At 58.3% G+C, this 24951-nt stretch overlaps 1 protein-coding gene across 1 annotated transcript in view; it reads left to right on the top strand.

Moving 5' to 3' along the window:
* Window positions 1-24951, top strand: part of MYO7A (myosin VIIA) — a 79437-nt gene that overhangs the window by 10376 nt on the left and 44110 nt on the right. The window contains exons 3-14 of the mRNA XM_044390902.3: window positions 5708-5821; window positions 10883-11035; window positions 18115-18299; window positions 18779-18900; window positions 18979-19121; window positions 19379-19492; window positions 20053-20206; window positions 20632-20708; window positions 21276-21395; window positions 22147-22289; window positions 22817-23027; window positions 23529-23664. Of these exons, the coding sequence (XP_044246837.2) occupies window positions 5708-5821; window positions 10883-11035; window positions 18115-18299; window positions 18779-18900; window positions 18979-19121; window positions 19379-19492; window positions 20053-20206; window positions 20632-20708; window positions 21276-21395; window positions 22147-22289; window positions 22817-23027; window positions 23529-23664 (1672 nt within the window). The remainder of the gene's footprint in view (window positions 1-5707; window positions 5822-10882; window positions 11036-18114; window positions 18300-18778; window positions 18901-18978; window positions 19122-19378; window positions 19493-20052; window positions 20207-20631; window positions 20709-21275; window positions 21396-22146; window positions 22290-22816; window positions 23028-23528; window positions 23665-24951) is intronic.

The raw sequence follows: 24951 nt of genomic DNA, 5'->3' as shown, positions 1-24951 counted from the left end.
GGTAGAAGGAAGCCCAGGTCCAGTGGGGCAGCTCTGAGTTCTGTGTGAGGCATCGCTCTCTCCTTCTTACCATTCCCCCTACTTCCCATAGTGGTTGGCTTGTTTTTATGGGACAAATTAGGCCTCCAGGATTCCAGACAATGCCAAGGGCCAAGTATGGAAACAATAGGCCGAGAAGAGAGAGAGGGAAAGGGGAAGAAGAAAACATAAGTGGGGGGGGGGGGAGGAAGTAGGAGGAGAGTCACAGGGCCTGTGTATTCTGGATAGGATGGTGGCCACTGTGGCCCCGAGCCAGGTGCCCAGTCCTGCATGGCTGCCAGGACACAGGAGCCCAGCTTGGTGCTCATCGTCCTGGGGAACCAGGGGACACCCTCCCCCAGACCTCAGTGCTTCATCTGCCTGCCTGCGGGAGATTACCAGCTGGCTAGCCTCAAGGCTGGGTGAGGAGGACCAGACAGCAGCTTGTTCAGAAGCTTTGTGTCCCCACACCCCCCCCCCCCCACCCCGGCCCCAAGATGTTTACATGCCATGGTTTTCTAGAGGTAGCCAGTGAGCTAGAAGGATCTTTCAGGCACCTTCCCTTCAGTCTCAAAAACTCATGAAGTTTATTGCGTTCCCCTCCGTAACATCCCCAGGTTTCTTTCCATAGAAAACATACAGATTTGTCTCCCAAACTGCGGTCCACGTGAGGTTCCAGGTGCCTCGTTTGGGCTGAGACCTGCAGCTGGGTTCCTGGGCGCCACACTCTGTGTCTGGGTGAAGCCAGCCAGGAGTCCCCATGATCAGGTGGTGGGGGGTCCCGTGCAGATGGAAGAGGGCCAGGGCAGCGACGGCGCCCCCTCCCCGGTCCCGCCCGCGGGCGTCACCTAAGCCGCCGTTGCCATGGGCCCGCGGCAGATGGCCGGGTTTAGGGTTCCCCGGCTGGCGGACGGCGCGCACGGGATTAGGTGAATTAGGGAGCCTGAGCCTTGCTGCCACCGGAGCCGCCGCCAGACCCTCCGCGCCATGGAGCCCCCTGCCGACCCTGCCGACCCCGCCGACCCCGCCGACCCCGCCGAGGCGCGCGCCAAGCAGCCGGGCAAGTGGGCGCTGGTGCGCAGCCTGAACCACGCGTTGAAGAGTTATGCGGTCCTGCCGGTGAGGCCTGCGAGGGGAGGGGGAGGGCGCACCCCGGGAAGCCCGCCCAGGGCCTCCGTTTCCCTGCCTGGCGGGAACTGGGGGGTGACGGTCGCAGAGCGCGGGGTGCACGCAGACAGGGCACTCAGGTGGGCCGTACCATCCCTGATTCCCAGCGGGAACTTGGCCCCCGCCGCCCCCCCTTGTGCATGGAGCTTTTGCGTTCACCCAAGGTGGATGGGCCAGGTCCGAGAAGGGGCTTCCCCACTTCTCCGGGGTCCAGAGCAGGGAGGGCCTCCAGGTGATCCGAGGGGGCTCAGGAGACGGTTCCGGTCTGGCTGGCCCACCGGCAGGAGAGCATGGCCCTCGGTCCCCTCTACCACCTAAGGTTAGCAACTGGAGACTTCCTGCTCACAGGTGCCCTCGACAAGTCGGTGGGTTCGTCTTTCCCACCTGTGAAAATGGGGCTAATAAAACCAGTGTCCCAGAGTGATTATGAGGATGAGAGGGAGAAACAGGTCCTGAGACAGATTCCTTTTCATCCCACAAATGGGGACTGAGTTCCAGGCCCTGCCCCAGAGAAAGGAAGAGGCATAAAGGGCCAAGGCCCTGTTGGAAGTTAACGTTCACCCCACACTGGACTGCACCCCTGGGAGGGCAGGTGGGTGGGCATCAAGGCCAACATGCGTTTGTGGGGTCTCTCATGTTCCCATGCCCTGACTCCGAGTCCGTGAGCGCTGTGAACGCCGAGGCCCAGAGAGACTGAAAGCCTTCCCCAAAGTATTAGTGGTAGAGCTGGGACCTGAATCAAGATCTCTCTCTTTAATTTTTTTAAAGATTTTATTTATTTGTCAGAGAGAGAGAGTGCACGTGCACAGAAGCAGGGAGCAGCAGGCAGAGGGAGAAGCAGGCTCCCCGCCGAGCAAGGAGCCTGATGTGGGACTGGAGCCCGATGCCCCAGGACGTCGGGATCGTGAACTGAGCAGAAGGCAGACAACTAAGATCTCTTTACTGTGTGTTCACTCTGGGTGTGCCCAGCTTCCTTGGGGGATTTCTGGGTACTTTTGAGAACTTTTTAGCTAGATCCATTCTGAGAAATCAGTACCTTGGGTCTGGGAGACCCTCTGCTCCAGCCACTCATGAGACAGCAGAGAAGCTGGAACTGGCCCCATATCACAGGGCCATACGGAGGCGTCCATCATGTTACAAATGGGATTTTCAATTCAAGGTGAAGTCTCCAGTGGGGCGCCCTTCGCAATGGAGTGGGACGGATGGGGCCAGATGCAGGCATGGGTGCCTGGAGTCTGGGGATGGGAGGGGCAGCTGGGGTAAGACTTGGGGCCCGTTCCTCTTTTCCTCTCCTCCGACTTCCTGCTCCACAAAAAAATTTCCTGTTCTTTTCCGACTTTCTTCTCTCCCCCAGCCAGCAGCTCCTGGCCCGCCCTGTTTTCGGCTCAGGCCCTGCCCTGCAGGCGCTCACAGTTTAATGCGTCACCAATTCGATGAGTGACGGTGGCCAGGTTCCTTTGTCTCTTTGGGCCCCAGTTTCCTCATCTGTAAAAATGAAGATTCTTCCAATCCACCTGCATGCTGATACCCAAAGAACTTTCCCTGGGACCATGGGAACTTCTCCCTCAGAGGTTCTCAAGCCTCAGAATTTTCCCTGAGGCCACTTAGCTGCCATTTTAGCCTTTTTCCTCATGTTGAGACCTGGAACAGAGAAAGAGAAAGTTTAGTCACTGCCCTTCTCGTGACCATCCTTGGTTAGGAGAGCTCTAGTGACTTCTGTTTCTGTGGGCCCTGAGCTCCCTGCTCAGCCTCTCTCACTCCCATTTCCTGCTCGCACAAGGTCTTTTATCTTGGTTATCCTCTGTTCGAGTGGGATGCATTTTCTGTATGTCAGGCTCTGCTCTGGGTCGGGGAGTACAGGTGACTCAGAGAGACTCTTGCCCTCCAGTTCTGCCCTCTGCTGAGGCTCCCAGCATGACCTTTGGCCCGCAAGCATTTAAGGCCAAGGGTCCTATCAGTGTTTCCTGTTTTGCTCGCAGAACTGGGTTCAGGGAGATGTCAGGAAAGAGCACTGAATTTGGAGTTTGTCAGATTTGGGCTTCATTCCTGGTTTTACTACAAAACAGCTCGGTGAATTTGGGCAGGTTTCTTGACCTCTTTGAGGAGATGATGTAAAAATAGAACCCTCGGCCTAAGGGCTGTCGGTGAGATAGTTAATCGCAGGGAAGCCTCTAACTTGCTACCTGGCCCGCCGTGGGTGTTTTGGGCATTAGGATGAAGCAGTGTCCTGGCCACCTGGTCTCCAGCAGTTAGTGTCTGTCTCTGGCTCTCTCATGCTATACATTCTTTATTCTTTCTCATACACCCTCTGGCACCTGCTTTGTCTCTTACACAACCCTCCCGTGCACGCACGCACACACACACACACTCACACTCTCGTATATGTTCATACACACATACTCTCTCATCGAGAGACAAATTCTGTTTTTCTGTGTTAGACTGTTTGGCTCTGGGGAGTCCCACCTGAGACTCAGCCCCAGCCCTGTCCTTGGAGCGAGCTGCGTGCTAGTGCTGAATGATTGCATAGATGGTGGTTATCCCAAGCGGTGCTGGCTGTAAGGGGAAACCCAGAGGCCCTGGAGCCTGGGGGCATGCCCCCGTTCTCCACACAGCAGCCAGAGTGAGCTTTTGAAAATGTAAATTCATCATGCCATCCTACTGCTTAAAACCTTCCAATGGCTTGTTGTCATACTTTAAAGAAAGTCCAACCTCTGTCTGTGGTTATAGGCCCCTGCGTGACCGTGACCTGGCACCTGCGCATGGCCCCCCCACGTCCTCCCCTCGTCTGGCTATAGGCACTCTGCCTTTCCTGTCTGTTCATGGCTCTGTCCCTAAAGCTGGAGCAGGACTGGTCCACAGTGGGTTCTCCATAAATACATACTGGGTGAATGAATGAACTCTTCAGGGGTTGGGGAGGAGGAGTAAGAAGAGGGGGGGGTGGGGAGAGGCTGGAAGAGCTGGACAGATGGGTGGGCATCCTCCCTGTGGACATGCGGGCAGGGTAGCAGGCCAGGGGAGAAGAGCAGTATGAGCCGGGCGTGTCCAGAGGCCCGTGGCCTGGAACTCAGCGCAGCTGAGGGGTGTGCCAGGAAGCACAGTTTGGGTTTGGGACAAAAGGGTTACACAGGGCGCCTTACGGGAAGCAGCCATGCAGCCCGGGGACACCGCAGATGCTCGGGACCACGGAGTACTCCTCCCCAGAGGCTCTCCAGTTCTCCCACTTTTTCTGGGAGAAAGCTTGGGTTTGGAGCTAGCCTGTCTCTGACATGCATAACCTCCCATGAACGGGCAGCTGTGGCCGAAAAATGGTTGATTCTGATGGGAACAGGAGGAGGCTGAGGCCGTGAGGAGTTGGCCTCGGGTCTCCCTGAGCCCACTCCTCAGACACCTGTGGAAACCGAGGCTCAAGTCCATCAGTAACTTGTTCGAGGCCGTTCCCATGGAGTGACCTCATTGTCCTCTGTTTTATCAGCTGTTCTGTTTCTAACTGCCGCCTGGTAAATTCTAGTTTTATTAAGATGTCTATGTTCTCTCGCCCTCCGGGGGAATACTCTTACAAGGATTAGGATAAAATCCAGCTTTTACCTGCAGGCCGGTGAGCGTCTACGGGGCTGGGTCTTGGCCAGCGTGAGGGCTGTTGCCCGGCTCAGGCCTTCTCCGCCCTCTGTGTGCCTGGGCCCTTCGCTGTCCTCACCATCCTCTGCAGTGATCGCGTGAACGTATTTGCTCAGCTGTGTGTTTTCTGCCTCCTCCCAGCTGGAGTGTAGACACCACGGTCACTGCTGGATCCCCAGCATTCAGATCAGTCAGTGCCCCGTATTCAGTGGGTGCTCCGTGTGTGTTTGCGGAATGCATCTGTGCTGAAAACGCTTGTTCCTAGTCCATTTTTCTGACTCCGGGTTTTGGGTTTGGCTTCCGTGCACCTTACTGAGTATGTAGTAAGAGCAGGGGACACAGCGTGACACCCTCCCCCTCAAGGTCGGGGCTCTCCCCGCAAGCCAGGAGGCAGTGTGGGGGACTCATATCACATGGCCCAGCACAGAGCAGTGTCACTGCAAGGAGCCCACACCTGTGAATAAGACTCGCCCCCGTGGGTGATGGAGGCTGTCTGGGTGTCTTGTGGGGCTGCCTCCTTTAGGACAGAGGGGAAGTGGTTTGATGGCTTGGTGTTTCTGCCTGAACCTCGAAAGATTTGCTGTCTGTGTATGGGGTGTTGAGCCTTGGGGATAGCTGGGCACTGGACAGGCCTGGGTGTGAAGCTGCCCAGCCGTGGGGTCTCTTCCCCCCTCTGAGCCTCTGCTTACCTATCTGTGAAATGGGGGCAGTAACAGTTGTTATAGACGAGGGATTGAAGATCTCGCATCAGTGCTCAGGCCAGGCCTGGCACCAGATGGCTCCCAGCAAGAGCAAGTTCCCCTTTCTTCCCTCTCCTGTGGTGGCTCAGGAGTCTCTGCTGGTAGGAGGGCAGGGGCACAGGGTCCCCTCCCTGCTCACCTGGCCTGGGGCTCCCTCCCACCCACAGGGAGACTATGTCTGGATGGACCTGCGATCTGGGCAGGAGTTCGACGTGCCCATCGGAGCAGTGGTGAAGCTCTGTGACTCTGGGCAGATCCAGGTGGTGGACGACGAAGGCAATGTGAGTAGCCGCTACCTCCCCTGCCCCTAGACCTTTGGGAAGACGCAGGCCGACAGGTCACCCAAGGCAGGGGCGGGGCAGTAACCTGAAGGGGTGGAGGCAGTACCTGTGCCCCTACTTCTGAGACACCCCATCTTCCATGGAGCTTGCCCACTGCCCCAGTGAGAGGGTGCTCCCCTTCTGCCCAGGCTGCCGGGTTCTATTTCCGTAAGCACTCAGTCCAACCTAGTGGACTCTAGCCTAGTGTTAGAGATGGGGGGGGGGCACGTGCACATGTACGGTGGTGGGCGGGGGGCGGCACCAGGCTGCGAGCTCCTCAGGCACAGGGGTGCTTTGAGTCAGACAGACTCGATTCAAATTCCATCCTGCCCATTTATTAGTTATGCATCCCTCACCAAGTCTCCTTCCCTTCAGAGCCTCAGTTTCCTCTTCTGTAAGATGGGGATCACAGTAACTATCTCATTGGGTTGTTGACCCATAAGTTGGGGCCCCTGTAGAGAACACCTCAGTAAAGTGAGTTAGAGTAAAAATGCCTGAGTTTTGCTGTCCTGGGTTATGGCATCCTAGGAGTTCATTGCTTACCTTGGCACCGCCCTGGGAATCTGTCTAACAGATTAGCGCTTGATTCCTTGTGGCCCTGGAAGAAAGGGACACAGGAGGCGTAAGCTGTGTGGGTAGTGGGTGTGGGGAGGGACGGAAAAGTACGAGGTCAGGGTCCTGCCCTGGAGAAGGCAGGTGGTCTGGAGGAGGGCCTAGAGGGGTAGTACACGTGTCCGTGGTGTGGGGACGTGGGGGCATGGTCCTGAGAACAGGGTCCTAGCTTAGCAGGGAGATTCAGTGCATCAGGGAGATGCACTGTGCCTGGTGCTGTGCCCAGTGCTGGGGAATAGAGGGATAGAACCAAGTTTCTGTCTTGGGGTCCTAGAATGCTGGAGGCAAAAGAGAGTGCAGAGGGCTCCCCTGGGGGCAAGGGCAGGGCTTAGGGGGGAGGCCAGATACTGGCTCTAGGGGGTCAGGGGCACCACTGTTGTTCCTGCAGCCTTCAGGGACACCCCCATGGGGTTTGCAAAGCCCTTTGACCCAAGCTGTCTTTGGGTCCTCACGGCATCCATGAGGGGCAAATGCCCTGCTCCCCAAGGGGAAGCTGGGACAGGGCGGGACCACCGGGCCTGGTCACACAGCTAGGAAGTGACGGTGCTGGGAGTGGTACCCAGGACTTCTGGCCTCCATGTAGCGTCTCCCCTCCCCTATCTCAGGGGCAGCTCTGGCGCTCAGGTTCTGTTCAATCATGCCCTGTCCCCTGGGCTTTAGAACAGGAGTGCCTGCAGGTCCTTCTGGAGGCTCTGGTTCTAGGACCTTCTAGGAAGCCACTGTGAGGTCGCAGTCAGAGAAGGGGCACAGCTCAGCTGGCAGCCCAGACAGGCCCACAAACCTGCCTGCAGCCCCCAGGGCGGGCTCCGGACTCTGCCTGCAGGCTTACGTTTCACCTGGTCATGTTGCATGTCAGACGGTGTCCTGTAACTGTGTCACTGGATCCCAGAGCTCCCCTCCCACCAGCTCCCACTGGAGCCCTGGGAGTGGGGGCTGCAGGTCGGGGGGACATGACTGCGTGGCCGGGAGCGGGTCAGGGAGGCTGGCTTGCTTCAGCAGCATTGGGCCCAGGGCTTCTGGCCTCTTCTCTCGGGGGCTTTCCCACTTTCATCCCCCCCCCACCCCCTGCCCTCCGCCCTCCAGGCTGTTACCTTTGACCCCTCTGACTTCCAAGACGCCCTTAACTCCAGGGCAAGGACTAGACGAGTCACATCTGGTTCCCCTGAGACCCCACAGGGCGTCTGTCCAGACAGGATTCTCTGTGAAGCCTTGCTGAATGAATGAATGAATGAGCTGGGATCCTAACATTCTGCCTTTGCCCAAGCTATTCCCGTTGGAACAGAGGCGACCCTCCCCCCCTTCCTCTACGGGGCACACGGTCCCTGTCTCTCCAAACTCAGTATCAGGCCAGCTCCTCTTTTCCAAATGTGTCACCAGTCTCTGGGATCGGCCACATTCTCTCTCTCTCTCTCTCTCTCTCTCTCTCTCTCTCTCGCATTGCTTCAGAGCCAGGCCTCCTTTTGTGCCCTGGTTACACTTTGGTCTATGCTGGAGGTGCCTGTGGACATTGGCCCGAGGGGCCCAACTCCGTTGGGAGTCCTTCCGTGCGGGAAAGGGGTGAAGAGAGGCCTGGGTCTGCCATATAACGGGGTGGGCCACTTAGTCACTTGAGTGTGACTCCTCGCTATAAAATGGGGACTGGTGATTCTGTTATGGGATGTTATGAGAAACAAACAAGAACATAGGTCTCCTCTGTAAAACCAGAAAGCGTTAGAGTAATAATACCCAGTCCTGAATGGGGAATTATCAGGCACCAGCACTGTTTATACATGGTGGGAGTGAAACAAAGGTTGGCCTTTAGTGTCTCAATTAATCCCCCCAAATTCTCCAAGAAGGAAGGGACTTCCCTTGTTGTAATTCCCATCGCATAGATGAGGTCATGGAGGCTCAGGGAGGCCCAGTGGTGTGCCCGGGTCTACAGGGTTGCGCGGTGGCTGAGCTGTCTGTCACCTCTCTGCTGAACTGTTGGGGGAGGGACTGTGGGGACCAGAGGCTGGGGTCGAGCGGGGAAGGCAGACAGTCTGCCTAGGCATCCTCTTCCCTGTGGCACTGGAGCCTAGCAGCGAGTCTGTGAGCAGGGACCAGGCAGAGGGAAGTTTCCAACTGGATCAACTTTTATCAAGAAACAGGATAAAATGGGAGAGAGGAATGTTCCACTCAGGACTGGAAAGTCCAGGCGGGTTCTTTGATCTCCCCATCCAGTCCATTCATGCCTCGGGGAGGGCTGCGTGAGGGCCTGAGCTGGATTGAAGTGCTCCTGGCCCAGGAGGTGCCGTGAAATGCCAGGGCAGTTGGAGTTGTGGGCTCTGGCTGGCCCTGTCCCTGCTTCCTCTGAGGGCCTGGTGCAGGCCACCGTCCTACTCCGATCCTGTTTTCTCAGGGGAAGTGAGAAGGTGGGAAAAAGGGACTACGAGGGTGTGTCTATGACTAGGATTTCTGCTTCTAATTCAGAACTGGTCCCCAGTAGCCACCAGCTAGCCATCCATCCTGTCAGATTCTCTGCCACACCACTTGCGTGTGGCCCCTGTATGAGGCACTGTGGACCAAGAATCTAGAAGACACAGAGACTGGCCGCCACGAGCCCCCAGCCTTGGGGCACAGTGGGAGGTCAGAACCGCATTCAGACAACGGCAGCCCAGTGTGACCACTGCCTTGCCATGGGAGACCCAGGCAACGTGGGGGCCCAGAGGAGGCCCTGACACAGCCTGCGGCAGATGTGAGGGGGTGGCCAGTGGAGCACGTGAGGGTGGGCATCACGGTCAGCAAAGGCTTTAGAAACTGGGAAAACTTTGAGCTGGGCCTCGAAGATTAAGTGGAAAAGAAGTAAAGGGAACAGCATGAGCAAGGCCATAGAAGTGTTTGGGGAAGTGCAGACCAACCTTCCCTGGCTTGGAAGTGTGGGGGATTGCTGGAGCGAAGGCCCAAAGTCCCTGTGTCTACCTCAGGTTGGCCTCTGAATGTCAGGCTGCAGGTGGGGGTGGGGGGGGTGGCAGGGAAGGGCTCTAAGCCCCCGAGCCCTGGGATCAGACAGGTGCTTGAGGAAGCTCCCAGGAGGTGAGGGACTGGGACAGAGCTGGAGGACAGCAAGGGCCAGGGGGCCAGGTGAGAGGTGGCGGTCTGGATCAGGGCAGGGGCTTGAGGTTGCTGAGGAGGGCACTGCTCAACCAGCAACAACACTTCAGAGGGCTGAATGAGTAGGACTGGGTGACCAGTTAGATTGGGGATAGGATGAGATGAGGGGCTAATGCCCCAGATTCTCGCTAGTGTCCAGCTGTTGGGGTTGGTTATTCCCAGAGGGGACCTGGAAGAGAAGCAGGTACGGGAGGACATGTCGTGTGCATCACACCTAACCACCAAGTCTTAGGGCCTGAGCTGGGAGGGGGCAGAGGGGTCCCCTTCTCCTCCCCTGTTCCCCAAAACTCAAACCCCTGCCTGGTCCTGAGGCTCCCAGGGGTCTGGCATTTGGGAACAGGCAGGGGCCCCCGAGGGCTGTGGGATCCCACTGAGGCTGCAGCCATACCTCAGAGCACAGTTCACTCTCACCTTGCTGAGAAGCCAGATTGTGAGAAGGTGCTGGAGGCCACCTTGGGGAAGGAAGGAGGGATTTGCAGGTTTGTTGAAACCGACAATGCTATTCGCCTGACGTACCACCGGAAGCACCCCCCAGCAGAAGATATTGCAGGGGAGAGTAGGGGGAGCCATGGGGCAACCTCTCTCCTAGTTTCCCCATGAGTTCACAAGTACCGAAAGATCACCCCTGCTCCACATTCATCAACAAGCCCTGTGAGACGTATCCCAAACAGATCCACTTCTCTCCATCTCCACTGCCTGCTTTCGCCAGCCTCAGAGGCTTGCTTCTGCTGTTCCCTGGGCCTGGAATTCCTTCTCCCCACACCTTACTGGTAAGGGTCTCTCTTCCATCATTCGGATCTCTGCTAAAACCTCTCTTTGGAGAGGTAGCTCCTTCCCTGATCTCTATCCCATATGCCTGTTGGTTTATTCTCGGCGCTGAAATTACTTTTCGTGTCTTTGTTTTACCAGAGCCTGTATCTGAGGTCAAGTCTAATTCCAGTGGTTACACTCTCCACTCCGTCTTGCAAAGTGACTGGGGGGACTCTTCCCCTTTATGACAATGCGAAGTGGGGCCAAAGTCCCTGCCCTGCCCATCTTTTAGGTCTGCAGAGAGAATTCCCTAAGAGGAGAAGTGGTCCACAGAGAGTCGGGGTGGGCAGCACCATCCTCGAAGACCCGTCCCTGAAAATGATCCTGTTTGGCCACAGGAGAGGAGGAGGCCTTTCCCAGGGTCGCACAGATCCAGGATCCCTGTCCCTCCCGGGCCCCTTGCCCAGCAGAGCACAGCCTGGGTTCCGGGAGCGCCTCCTGACCGTAGCCACGGTGCCCCCCCCACAGGAACACTGGATCTCCCCGCAGAATGCCACGCACATCAAGCCCATGCACCCCACGTCAGTCCACGGCGTGGAGGACATGATCCGCCTGGGAGACCTCAACGAGGCCGGCATCCTGCGCAACCTGCTCATCCGCTACCGGGACCACCTCATCTACGTGAGTGTGCCCCGCCCACTCCCAGGAGCCCCCTCTCCAGAGGCAGCCAGGGACCCACCTGCCAGCAGCCCCTTGGCTGAGCCATCCTTGTGTGGTGTGTGATTGGAGCGGGAGCGGTGTGTACCGTGGGCTCATGTGCCTCCGCCGGCCCTTGGGCGAATCAGTGAGAGGCTCTTTGTTTTGCCCAGAGATGGGGAACTGCTGACCCCTCTGGGCTCTCTGTGGGGTCGGAGCCTGCCATTCGTTGGTCCTCCAGCAAAGAGAGGATGGGTCGGGAGTCTGTATCCTTAGAGGGGGATGGAGGAGAGAACATACTCCTTGACTCTGCAAACCCTTGATATAAGATCCAGTCATACGTACGCTCCCCAGTCTTACACCTTGAATCTCAACAAGTCACACAGTCTCACTCAGCAGGACTGAACTGATCCAGGAGGTGGGTTCAGAGACCATCAGAATACAGAGGGCCTGTGGAGATTGTATCCAAGAGGTTCTCACTCTTTGGCCTTGGAAAGCTTTGATGCTCTTAAAATTATTGAGGACTCCCAAGAGCACTTGTCAGTGCAGACTGTCTCTATTGATATTTACCATATTAGAAATTAGAACCGAGAAACTTTACAGAATGTATTAATTCCTTAAAAAATAACCATAAAATCTATTACAGGAAAACATTTTTATGAAAAATAACTATACATATGCCCCCCAAGTTAGCAAGAAGAGTGGTGTTATTTTATAATTTTGTGAAATATCTTTATGCTTATTTATTATTTTTTAAATTATGATATATTAGTGATCATTAGCTTTGATGTAGTGAAGTCTGGCTTAACAGAGGACCACTAATGCTCCTGTCCCCACGTCACAGGCAGTCTGATGGGAGGTTGTTTGGTTGAAGTGTTTGAGGAAAAGCTGGCCACACAGATACAGAGGTGGAAAGGAACTTACAACTTCTTGGAGGGGCCTTCAGAACCCTCAGGGGTCTCCGGACCACAGTCTGAGAACTGCTGAGCTAGGCCCATAGTCCCATTGTATAGATAGGGAAACTGAGGCTCCACGAGGTTTAGCCAGGTCCAGGGCTGTGTCCTGGGGTCACTGCACGTCTCTGACCCAGCCCCTCCCGAAGCAGCTCCGCTAAAGGAAACCATGGCTGTACAACAAAAGGAGAGAGCAGGAGGGAAGCCCCCTCCCTGCCCCCAGGTAGGTCCCCAGGCAAGCTGGTAGAGAGGGCATGCTTGGGTGACAAGTGTCACGAGGAGCGCTCGAGGTGGGTGCAGACACAGCAGGTTCTGCAGGGTCCGTAGGGGTGAGGCCTCACTCCCAGCTCAGGGAGAGCGGTGGCGTTCCCAGAGGCGGGGGATACAGCGTTCGGGGAAGACCGTGAGGAGGAGCCAGGGTGACCGGCCCTGAGCGGTCACAGCAAGGAGCCGCGTCAAGGTCAGGGATCCATCCTCTTAGAAGCCCTGGAATTGTGGCCATTCAGCTGCCCGGGAGGCCCTCTGCTACCCTCCCCACTTTGGGACCCTTGGCCACTCCTGGTGCTGAACAGGGACTGGAGCCCTAGTCTGGGAGGCTCCCAAGGAGAGGCCGTGCCCAGGTCCTTGACTTTCGTCCACTGAAGAAGCACGGCAACTGGCTTTTACAGGGAGTCCCTTAGCGCTGATACAGCCCCTCTCATTCTTTCCCTCACCTGGGGTGAAGGGCAGGGCACCTCCAGACCGGAGCAGCATCGCCCAGACAGGAGCATGGTGCTCGAGCCCAGGCCAGAAATACCCCGTGAAGACCCACTGGTGTCTGCACCCCAGTTCTTGGCAGTTCCCTACTCGCTCTTCTCCCTAGGTGGCGGGTGGTCACACAGTGTCCTAGGGAGGAGCTCTGTGGCTGGTCTCCAGGGCTGGGTGGAGTCTGACACTTGGGTCTGGAGGCAAGTGGGAGCCCGCCCCTCCCTCCCACCTCCCCCTCAGGGAGGCCACTGCCAGAGCTGATGTCCTGGTCCGGTCTCCTGTCAGGAGGAGCGTCCCCCAGAGACCCCCCAGACCTTGTCTAAGAATAGCTCAGAGCATGTCCTTGGGTTACTTTGCACAAGGTTTATTGATTCCTGGGAACAAACTGGTTCCTCGCACGTGAGGGACCGTCGGTGGACTGAATCAAAGAACAAAGGCAAACACAGGAGTCATAAAGGAGAGGGGAAGAAACAACCTCAGGAAGAGCCACTCTTGTTTGTGAAATCTGGGGGGATAGACCGATTGGCTGGCAGCTAGCGGAGAAATCAGCTTTCTGTCCTTGAATAGACGACGAGGGGAGCAAAGGAAAGAGTTCCAGAGGCTGACGGACTCTCCAGAAAGCCCCACGATCTGTGCCATTTGCCTCGTTAGAAGTCCTCACCAGGAACCTTTCTGGTGGTCTCTTTTCTGGGTGGGGGAGAGGAGGCAGGGGACGGGGCAGGGCACTGAGTCGAGATGAGGTGCCTAAGTGGCCTTCTTGTTCAGGAAGCACCTGGGGGGTCCCAAGATTGGTTGGTCCATGAGCCCAGGATTCTGGGTGTCTATTGGTCTGGGGACCCTTTCTGTTCAAGGATTGCCCCGTTCCAGGTTTCAACTTGCTCACTCGCTGATTCTGTGATGAGTGGATGGGGTAGGAGTAGAGCTTTGAAGAAGCAACTGGGCCACTGTCCCACCCAGAAACCATACCTGTCCCTAACCATGGCAACCCCTCATCACTTTGTGGCTTGGGTTACCCCAGGCACAGCCCCACATACCCAGGATTTCCTCCAATTACCACAGCCGCTCACAGCCCTGGGCCGGGCGACGCTCGGTCTGTGACTGTCTGCCTTGGGCTTGCCCGCTGCAGGAGCCTGCCCCTAAGAGCCTGAGGGACAGCACCCCAGGGCCACAAATCAGCCCTGGACAGCCCCAGTGGGGGAGGACCTTCAGAGGACAGCTAGCAAGCCCTGGTTGGGTGGTCTCAGCAGCTAGGTGTCCTTCCTGGGAACATGTGGCAGGGCCGGTAGGGATCGAGGGCTCCCTGGTGCTGAACAGGGACTGGAGCCCTAGTCTGGGAGGCTTGGGTCCAAGTCTTGGCAGGTGGCCTTCGGGGAGTCCCTGCTCTTCTCTGGTCTCAGCCTTCCCTCTGGCACAATGGGGAGAGTTCCTGGGTGAGCACCGCTGCGACTCTGGGAAGGTATGTGTGTCCAGGATGTTTCTTGGTCTCCATGGTCTGCTAAGGGAGACGTTCCAGGGCTGGCAGGCCTGGGGCTTCCTGGAAGTGGTGGAGCCATTCCTGTCACATCTCCTGGAGCGTGTCTCTGGTTCCAGAGAGGGCCTCAGAACTCCGCCTGGGGACTTGGGGCCCCTAGGGACCACGTGTGCTATGTCCTTGGCTTGGGAATAACCCTTATCTCTCCCTCTCCCAGCCTTTGGCCCCAAAGGCAGGCTTTCTTCCTGGAGGCTTGAGCAGAAGGCCTATGCTGGGCAGCTGGGCATGGACCCCCTGCTGACCATGGACCCTTGGGGAGAGGGAGAGGGCCAGAGGGGCTCAGGAGCAGTGCCAAGAGCCTTGGGGGACGGACAGGTGTTGAGGCCCAGACAGGGGCAGGACAGGCCTGGGTCTCATTGCCCGTGGTGCCCAAGCCCCTCCCTTCGTCACTACCCCACTGTCAGCTCCACCGTCCCCCGGGCATATTCCTGGGGTTTAGGTAAGCCCAGGTGGGGAAGCGAGGCCTGGGCTCGTGTGCCCGCACCCCGCCTTTAGCCTCCTGCTTCTCTGGCGTGTGATCGTGGAGCCCTCTGCTTCCCAGAGGCTGAGTTCTCCCAGCTGTAAAGGACCGTGTGGGCCTTCACGGTGGCCTTCTGAGGGCACAGGCTCCTGCACCCAGCGCTTGCGTGTTCTTGCCCTCCTGCCGGGGCGGGGGGGTCCTCCTCACTGACGGAGAGACCGCCGTTCTGTTAGTTAGTTTGAAATGGGCGCATGTGCTGTAGATGAGAGAGTTGCCGCAGAGAAAACCACCGCTAATTTCTTATCCACTCTCGAAGAGAAAGACTATATAGGGTATATGTCAAATATGATATAAAATTACGTGTAAATCTTTTAATTTTTTCTACACAAATAGGAACATTGCTTCCTATGCCATTCTGTGCTTTTTCCGTGAGCCACATCCCTGGGGCCATCCTACCTGTCACTGTCACTGTCGGCCGGGCTGCCCAGTGGCTGCTGACAGGCTGTCCCCTCAGCTCCCTTCCCTGCTCTTCCCCGGGAGCACCAATTAATGCTGTCCACTCCAGTTCTTCTCCACCTGTTAGTCATTCTTTCGATCGCACAGGAATATCTGCTGAGCCTGTCGTATGTGCCATGCACGCGCTGGGCCTGGGTAGAGAGGACAGCGTGGCTAGAGGGCAGAGGCCTTGTCCCAGAATTACAGAGGAGTCAGGTGGGCCAAGGGACAGGGACCATGCAGATTACATAGGAGGTTGCCTGGCTTCCTCTAGGGGATCATCTCTGCTCAGAACTGAAGGAATAAGCTGGGCGAGGGGGCAGGGGATGGAGTTTGGTGCTGTTAGCTGAAGGATTAATGCGGAGGGCTCTTCTGGCTGTTGGATGCCGCTAGTGAGGACCCGGGCCCTGGCGTCTTGGTCCTGTAGGCATGGGAAACTGCCTGAGGGTTTCCAGCAGGGGGGTGACGCGGTCACATTTTTGAAAAGCTGGCCCTGGCTCGGAGCAAAGGGTAGATTGTAGGGGGGCATCTGCAGCAGTCTGCCAAGAGCCCATGGCAGCCAGGGCCAGCGGGCTGGCTGCGCCAACAGAGAGAGGGGGCTGGGATGGAGGAGAGGGAGGCAGTAAAGGGCCTCCCAGGTCTCGCCCTGGGTGAAGGATGGTGGAGTTCTGCTGGCTAGGTTGGGCAGTGTGAGAAGGAGCAGGGTTGGCGGGGAGGGTGGGGTCCGGTCTGGACAGGCGGGTGAACAGAAGCGGGGACATCCAGGAGGCAGGGCGCTTGGGGCCTCTGCTATGGAGAGGGCCCTGGAAGCTCTGCTGGGGAGAGAAGGTTCTGGGCCCCACACCAGGAGGGTTTCTCACAGTTTTTATCAGTGCATCCTCTCTGACCCTGCCTGGTCCTGCTCATGGTCACCAAGCCTGATCCCAGGGCCAGCCCCGTCTGGCTCCTACCGCCTCCATTGACTGGTTCATTAGGTCTGAAATGGTCTCTACCCCCAGCCTCCGGGACAACCACCCATTCTCGCACAGCTGCCAAAGTGACCTTTCTCGGACAGACCTTCCAAATGCCATGCCCTTTCACGTCTCCATGCTTGATTCCCACTGACCAGCCTTCGCCCCCACCTCCACCCCCACCTACCCCACCAGAGGAATCTGCTGCCTCCCACAGGCCCAAGCTTTTCCTCCCTGGCCCCCAGAAGGTGGCTCTTGGCCTCCCCTCAAGTCTCCATGGAGGGTCCTTGAATGAGTGCATGGAGCCCACCTCACGCCACGTGGTGATCACAGACCAGGTGGTTCCGGGGTCCCTTCTTTAAGGAAGGTGGCTTCCTGTAACCAGGTACATGCCTAGGGTTAGGCCCTTCCATCTTCACATAACCCCGACAGGGGGTGCTAACTGTCCCCCTTTTACAGATGAGCAAACTGAGGTGTAGACATGCAAAGTGATCTGCCGAAAAGATGTTCTTCAGGGCTGACTCCCTCTCTAGGGGCCAGCTGGTCCCCACAGCCGGGCAGGGCTGAGCTGCAGGGGGTGGGGCCCAGGTGCCCTGGGGCTGGTGGTTGGTGGCTTCGGATCGGAGAAGTTAGCCCAGCCCTGGGCTGTGTGGGGTGTTGTTGGCGGACAGTCTCCTTTTATCCCATTCACCGCTGAGCAGCTCCCTCTTCTGTTCCTCACTTTCCAACTTCAGACCAACTGTGGAGGGCGGGTGAGTGTGGCACAGCTGCCCGTGGCTCTCAGCGTGTGCTTGGCTGGCGGCCCCCCACAGCCCACGTCCCCATGCCACCCCATCTCTGCCTGCTTGGCTCTCGCACCCCATGAGGAGGTCAGGCTCAGCTGCCTCTGGTGTGGGCTGCTTGGAGGATGAGCCCGGGCCGCGGGGGAGTGTCCTCCGGGGCCCAGAGCAGCGTGGTAAGTGGTGGGGCGTGCCGAGCCAGGACTGGAACCTGGGTCTGGGCTGCCGAGCCCAGGGCTGTTTGCATGGCCACAGCTGGCCCTGGTTTGGGCCTTTCCCCTGGGACGTGGTGCTGGTGACAGCACGTTCCTGTCATGGCCACCTTGGGCTGAGGCTGCTGAGCACGGCTTTGGCTCTGGGGTGATGCTCTGTGCCCTTGGTGGGAGGCAGCGGAGCCGGCTGTTACTTCCTCTGTGTGGTCACATCTTTTCTCAGTCTCTCCAGGCCCAGATGTCAATCCATCCATCACCAATTACAGGCTGCGTCTGACCTTTTCAAGCTGGGGTGGGGCGGGGCTGGCGGAGGGAGCAGTAACCCCTGGGTACCTTCTGCCCTGGTGGCGGCAGGGCCAGACGGTGTTGGCCCCTGTGTGGCAAGGCCCCGGGCTCACAGCAGGAAATCCTGTGCATGAACGGAGGAGCCCAGGAAGAGAACACCCCCTAGAAGTTTATCGGAGGTGCACGGGGCCCCTGCACCTGTGCGGGCCAGGGCGGCGCCCCTTGCCCCCGCCCTGGGCTGTGCTGCAGTGGTCTGGTTTATGCGTGTCACTCCGAACCTCGGGGATGCAGGGCTTGGGAACAAAAGTGGAAGCCAGCGTTTGAGGAGCACCTACAGTGTGGTGTGGCTCTTAGGGTCCACCATCCCCTCATCTGTAGAAATAGTCACACTGCGCCCACTTCACAGATGAAGGTAAGGAAATGGAAGCTCAGAGACCCTCCCTCTCTCCCCACGTCCTTCCTCCCTTCAGCAAACCTCCGTGAGCACCTCCTCCAACCCAGACCCAAGGCTGGTTTGAAGGCCCCACCCCCAGCTCGTGGAGAGGCAGGTGCAGGTGACTCCAAAGCCAGTGCTGTCCCTTCCAGGGGAATGGAGCGGGGCAGAGCCTCCCACGTGGGAAGTGGCGAGTTCCTCGTCTCTTTTTGCCCACAGACGTACACAGGCTCCATCCTGGTGGCTGTGAACCCCTACCAGCTGCTCTCCATCTACTCGCCAGAGCATATCCGCCAGTATACTAACAAGAAGATTGGGGAGATGCCCCCCCACATCTTCGCCATTGCCGATAACTGCTACTTCAACATGAAGCGCAACAGCCGCGACCAGTGCTGCATCATCAGGTGGGCGGCTCGGCGCTCCTGCTAAAGCCTCATCGTGCGGACAGTCACCTCCCCTTTCCCAGGCCTTACATCTCTATTAATGCCGCCAAAGTTCTTGTTAGCTTTTGAGGCCAACCTTGTTTGTTACTGGCTCCTATGAAGTTAGAGTCAGGTGACGTTTCAGGCCCCTGTTCTCTCTTGGGCAGAGGGTAATAGGACAAAGCATTGATCTAGCATCAGTCGATGCCATGCTGTGTGGCAGGTATGGACAGAGGGGTGCGCGCGTGTCTAAATGAAGGGGAAGGAAAGTACCTTTGGCCATGGCAGAGCCCTGAACTCCTGGAGCCTCTCCCCTCCCCGAAAGGTCCATATTGTCAGCCTGTTTGACAGATGGGGGAGGGGGAGGTGCCGGTGGGGGAAGCAGCTTGGACTGAAGCGCCGTAGGGAGAGGCCCACGCAGTCCATGACGGGCCCTGCCTCTCTCTGCGTGTCGTGTGCAGCGGGGAGTCGGGAGCAGGGAAGACCGAGAGCACCAAGCTGATCCTGCAGTTCCTGGCGGCCGTCAGCGGGCAGCACTCGTGGATCGAGCAGCAGGTGCTGGAAGCCACCCCCATCCTGGAAGGTAGGGCCAGGGCTCGCAGAGGGGGCTGGGGGCTGGGTGGGTGCTGGCCTGGCCCGTGACCCTCTCCCCACCCTGAAGCGTTTGGGAATGCCAAGACCATCCGCAACGACAACTCCAGCCGCTTTGGGAAGTACATCGATATCCACTTCGACAAGCGGGGTGCCATCGAGGGCGCCAAGATCGAGCAGTACCTGCTGGAGAAGTCCCGGGTCTGTCGCCAGGTGGGCCCGGGTCCAGGGCAGAGCCGTACCTGCACAGGACCCCCAGCCTCGGGGGGGGGGGGCGGCCCGCACGGTCTGGATGGGGCCATGCTGCCGCCCCCTTACCGCGGTGCTTGGACTCCCGCCGTGGAGCCTGCCCACAGCGGCTTTTTTGTCAAAGTCATTTGTTAACATAGTAAACCGCGTTTCGTCTTGATTGTCGGGTTTCTGATGCCTGTTCTGCCTCTGTCCCCCAACACCTGTGCCCGCATTCGCAGGCCCCCGATGAACGAAATTACCACGTGTTTTACTGTATGCTGGAGGGCATGAGCGTGGGTCAGAAGGAGAAGCTGGGCCTGGGCCAGGCCACGGACTATAACTATCTGGCTATGGTGAGGCCCAGGCAGGACACCGAGGGAGGGGATAGTGGGCCGGCGAGGTGGGGGCAACCCACCCAGCTGCTCCCCAGCTCCAGGCCTGTGGATGGGATCCTCTGGGTGGGCTTTCCCCGCCCCAGACCTGCCCCCTCCTCCTCCCCCTTCCGCCTCCCCGCTCCTCCTCCCCTGCCCCAGGCTGCCCCTGGTGAGGCCTCAAGTCCCTGAGTGAGAGTGTCCAGTGAGGGGCAGGAGCACGGTAGGGCCTGGGTGCTGTGACTGCCAGGCTAGGGGACAGGCCAGGCCTGGTCTCAGCAACCCAGCTCCTCTCACTCTTGGGAAAAAGGGGCACCCAGGGTCCCCAGGAGTGGGAAATGTGTTCTTAAAAAGCTCTAACCAGGACCTTTCTAGACTTTCTGGAGAGGTCATGGTGCTCATGAGGCGAGGTCAGTGCCTGGCGCCCCAGACTGGCCTGGCCTGGCAGAGGGGGCCCTTCGTCCCGGCCACTGCCTCTCTGGGGGTCCCCATGGCCTTGCTGATGCCCTCCTGTACCCCAGCGTCCCGCCTCTGCCCGCCAGGGTAACTGCATCACCTGTGAGGGCCGGGAGGACAGTCAGGAGTACGCCAACATCCGCTCGGCCATGAAGGTGCTCATGTTCACTGACACGGAGAACTGGGAGATCTCCAAGCTCCTGGCTGCCATCCTGCACCTGGGCAACCTGCAGTATGAGGGTGAGGGGCCCCGATGGTGCACCCCCAGCCCAACCCCGCCCTGGGTTCAAGGGCAGCACAACACGAGCCTTCCGGGGGGGCGCTGTGGCTCAGCTCCTGTCCCAGCAGCTACGAACCCTGTTTCACAGGGGCCAGGGCTGCTGCCGGGAGCTCTGGAGTCCGGGGTGGAGAAGCGTGAGGGGGGAGGGCCGTGACTGCTGGGGTCTCCCCTTGGGTGCCAGGCATGGCACTGGGCATTCGCGGTTCCTGCCCTCACGGTGCCCATAGTGCGTGGCGAGAACATCCATCAAACATACATGGGCCCGGAGAAGCGCTTCATCATGGTGCTGGTGGCCTCTGTGGACAGGGCAGAACCCCCGAGAGCCTGGCCCTTTCCCCCATGCCCACCCTCGCTTGCCTGACCCTGCACCCCCTCGCTGTGACAGCCCGGACGTTTGAACACCTGGATGCCTGTGAGGTCCTCTTCTCCCCGTCCCTGGCTACAGCTGCATCCTTGCTCGAGGTCAGTGTCCGGCCGTCTGTCCCCCTGCGGCTTCGGTTTCTCTCAGGGGCAGTTTGGACTCAGGTCCGGGGGCTGGGCAGGTGGGATCCTGGAAGCTGGGGCTCTCCTTGGGAGAGTTCTAGAAGTTCAATGTGGAGAAACTGTGTACAGCATCTGTGCTGGGCACAGGTCTCAGAGGGGGAGTGGAGCCAGGTGCCCTAATCCCACTGCCCCTGGGGATGGTGCGGAGCACAGGGGACCCCAGTGAGTCCGTCTGTCCGTCTCTCAGCAAAGGCTTACTAGGCTGTGCCCTGGGTCAGAACACTGGGATGAATGAAGCCAGAGTCTGAGCCTGTCCTGGGAGGGCCAGGGAACAGACCAGGGGGAGTGAGGAGGCGCCGGGGAGAGAGCAGCCCTTCCAGCAGCATTCGGGTGGGGTTGGATGGTTGGGGAGGATCTGGCTGTGGCCCGTGGGGAAGGGCACCCTCGGTGCCGCGAGTGGTGTCAGCAAGGCCCGGTGGGACAGTGGGAAGGGGGGGAGGAACGGGCACGGGCGGCTGGGTGAGCACCTGGATGTTGTCCCACCAGGTGAACCCCCCAGACCTGATGAACTGCCTGACCAGCCGCACCCTCATCACCCGTGGGGAGACCGTGTCCACCCCGCTCAGCAGGGAGCAGGCGCTGGATGTGCGAGACGCCTTTGTCAAGGTGGGCCTTCAAGGCGCGGCACTGGCTCGCTCCGCCCCGCGGGGTGCTAGCTTGTTGACATAGGCAGGAGTGGAGTAGTCCACGGAAGCAGACGGTGTCTGGGCCTCCACCCCCGCCTGCCCTTGCGTCCAGGCTCTGGCCACTGGCTCTCTGGGGGGCCTGAGCTCGAGTCCGCCTTCTCCTGAGCTCTGCTCCTTCTACAAGGGGCCAAGGGTGGCCCCCTGCCAGCGCTGCTCCCCTCGGGCCCTCCATCCCTGGCCTGCTCTGCTCTCCAGCCCGTGGGCCTCACGCGGGCTCATACTGTCTGGGCACTTGGTCGGCTGTGCTATTCCCAGCCCAGAGGATATCCTCGCCAGTCTTTCCAAAGAAGACACTGAAGATGGGCTGGGTCGGGTGGAGAGGGCCCTCGGTCCTTCCTGTTTCCACACTCATGAGTTTGCAAGCCACTGAGCCCCTGCCCCGCGCCACCTTCTGTGCTGGGTTCTGGGACCGTTGAGATGTCCAGAGCTGAGAGGGAGACGGAGGGGGATGGAGAGAGGGGAGGCCAAAGTGGGTTAGGGAAGGCTGCTTGGCAGAGCTTTGGGAAGGAGTAGGAATTGTTCCAACAGGAAAGGGGGCTCCAAGACAGAGGGAAGAGCTCGAGGAAAGCTCAGCACGGGAGGGGCCGAGCGAGGCTGTCACAGCCCCGGGAGCCTGGCCCACGTCCTTGGGAGGGTGCGCGGGCCCAGCGGCTGACACGGCCACCTCTCAGGGCATCTACGGGCGGCTCTTTGTGTGGATTGTGGACAAGATCAACGCGGCGATTTACAAGCCCCCCTCCCAGGAAGTGAAGAGCTCTCGCAGGTCTATCGGCCTCCTGGACATCTTTGGGTTCGAGAACTTTGCTGTGAACAGGTACCACAAGGGGCTCTGCTCTGTGGGGATTTTCTTCCACAACACGGATGGAACAGGGGTCCCATCTCTGCCTTTAAACTACACTTAGTGGGCTGCGAGCACGCTATGCCGGGCTGTCGGAGTTTGCCTCCAGTCATCCTGGGGGGCTCTCTCACTCCCCTTCCTGCCCATCCCCTCCAGCTGCCGGAGTCAGCTGCGGTGGTGGGGAGAAGGCCCTGACACCATCACGGACACCCCAGTGTCCAAGCCGCAAGGTGCCTCGAAGCAGGCGAGGCCGAACTATGCTTAGAGTCCCTCGCTTCCTGAAGGGCCACTCTTGGGGGCCATGTCAGGAGCAGGTGGAGGGAGCAGGTCCAGGAGGGGCCTGACTCAGTGTCCCCTTCCCTACCTCCGGGGTGGGGGACTGGCCCATGCCGCCTGCCTCAGAGGCTGGGGAGTCCATACTGGGAGCACAGCGTAGCCAGGGTGTGCTGGGCAGAGGGCCCAGGCCTGCTCAGCCCCTCGCCTGTCCCCCGTGCTCCCCGCAGCTTCGAGCAGCTCTGCATCAACTTCGCCAACGAGCACCTGCAGCAGTTCTTCGTGCGGCATGTGTTCAAGCTGGAGCAGGAGGAGTATGACCTGGAGAGCATCGGCTGGCTGCACATCGAGTTTACCGACAACCAGGACGCCCTGGACATGATCGCCAGCAAGCCCATGAACATCATCTCCCTCATCGACGAGGAGAGCAAGTTCCCCAAGGTGCGCCTGCCCCTGTTGGGCGCCTGTGCAGAACGTCCCCTCACGCTCTGAGCCTCAGCTTTCCTCATCTGTAAAATGGGACCAATGATACGTGCCTCTCAGGGTGGCTCTGAGGCCATTGCAGATGCCTTCATTTGACATTTGGGGATCACCTGCAGTCCACGGGGTCCTGGACCAAGCGATGGAGATCTAAGCATAGAGCTGGCACAGAACAGGTGCTCCGCACCTGGGAGGTGTCTCAGAGTGAGGGAGGGACTGCCCCCGTGATTTTCACTGTGGGAAATAGGTTTTCTAAACTGGACTGAACACTCAAGGTAGTGTAATTCTAATCCCCCCACTTAACAGATGGGGAAGTGGAGGCCCAGAGAGCTCCTGTGTGGGGTACAAATAAAAGGAGGGAGCTCTTGAGAAAGACAGAAGAGGGGGTGCAAAGGCCTGGGGCAGCAGGGGCAGAAGGAGCTGGGGCAGAGGGGGGCTGAGCGCGGCCATCGGTTCCCACAGGGCACAGACACCACCATGTTGCATAAGTTGAACTCCCAGCACAAGCTGAACTCCAACTACATCCCCCCCAAGAACAACCATGAGACTCAGTTTGGGATCAACCACTTTGCAGGCGTCGTCTACTATGAGAGCCAAGGTACAGCGGGCTATCTGGGGCTGGGGCGTCTCCGCCTGTGCCCTCTCCAGCCCTTGCCCTTCTCCCGCCCAGGACAGGGTGGGGCCTGGAGCACAGAGCGGGAAGGGGCCTTAGGAAACCCTGGGCCCAGTGCTCTTTCTTTCTTTCTTTTAGAGATTTTATTTTATTATTTATTTATTTTTAAAGATTTTATTTGTTTGAGAGAGAGCATGCTTGAGCAGGGGGAGCCGCAGAGGGGGAGGGAGAAGCAGACTCACCGCTGAGCAGGGAGCCGCACGCAGGGCTTGATCCCAGGACCCTGGGATCACGACCTGAGCCACCCAGGCACCGCACCGCTGGGTGCCCGTCTTGTAGAGATTTTAATAAATGTGGTGAAGTGTATATAATACAAAATGTACCGTTTTAACAGTTTTTAAGGTTACAGTTCAGTGACATTAGGCACCTTCACAGTATCGTGCCACCGTCGCCACTATCCCTCCCCAGCGCCTATCCATCACCCCAGATAAGTACTGGTTGAGGAAAAATGTGCCCCTTTCCCCCAGTCCCTGGTAACCTCTATTCTATTTTCTCTCTCCATATATATATCTGACTACTCCAGAGATCTCATATAAGTGAAATCGTACAGTATTTGTCCTTTCGTGTCCAGCTTATTTCACCCCATAACGTCCTCAAGATTCATGTATGTTGTAACCTGTGTCCAAATTTCCTTCTTTTTTGTGGCTGAATACAATTTCATTATGTATGTATGTATAAGTGTGTGTCTGTGTGTGTGTATATATATATTTTGTTCATTCATCTCTTGATGCACATTTGGGTTTTAGCTACCGTGAATAGTGCCGCCATGAATATGGGTTTACAAATCTCTGTTCGAGTCCCTGCCTTCCATGCTTTTGGGTGCGCTCAGTGCTCCTTTGTACAGGTGGGGAAGCTGAGGCTTGAAAGGGAAAGTTACCTATCTTTCCATGACATTGCCCATTAGGTGCCAAGCCAGGCCTAGAACCAGCCCCGCGACCCACTGAGATTCTCTCAGCAACAAGACCAAGTGTGAGCGTCGAAGGGGATGCATTTCCGTGCTCCTGGGACGTGCAGTTGGGTTCATTTTAAAGCTAGCGGTGAAGACGAGTCAGCCCACAGCCAGGGACCCCCTGAATTCTTGGAATTCTTGCAGACTGCCCTTGCGACTCTGCCCCCACCACCCTGGTCTAAAGGGCCACCTTGGCTGGGCATCAGTTGTCGTGTGTGTCTATATTGAGCTCTTGTGTTCAGCCTCCAAGGGTTTCACCTGCC

This window comes from Ursus arctos, unplaced genomic scaffold (assembly GCF_023065955.2).
Source record: "Ursus arctos isolate Adak ecotype North America unplaced genomic scaffold, UrsArc2.0 scaffold_22, whole genome shotgun sequence".
NCBI classification, from domain to species: domain Eukaryota; kingdom Metazoa; phylum Chordata; class Mammalia; order Carnivora; family Ursidae; genus Ursus; species Ursus arctos.
The sequence above is the reverse complement of the archived record's forward strand: the minus strand, read 5'-3'. Positions and strand labels throughout refer to the sequence as shown.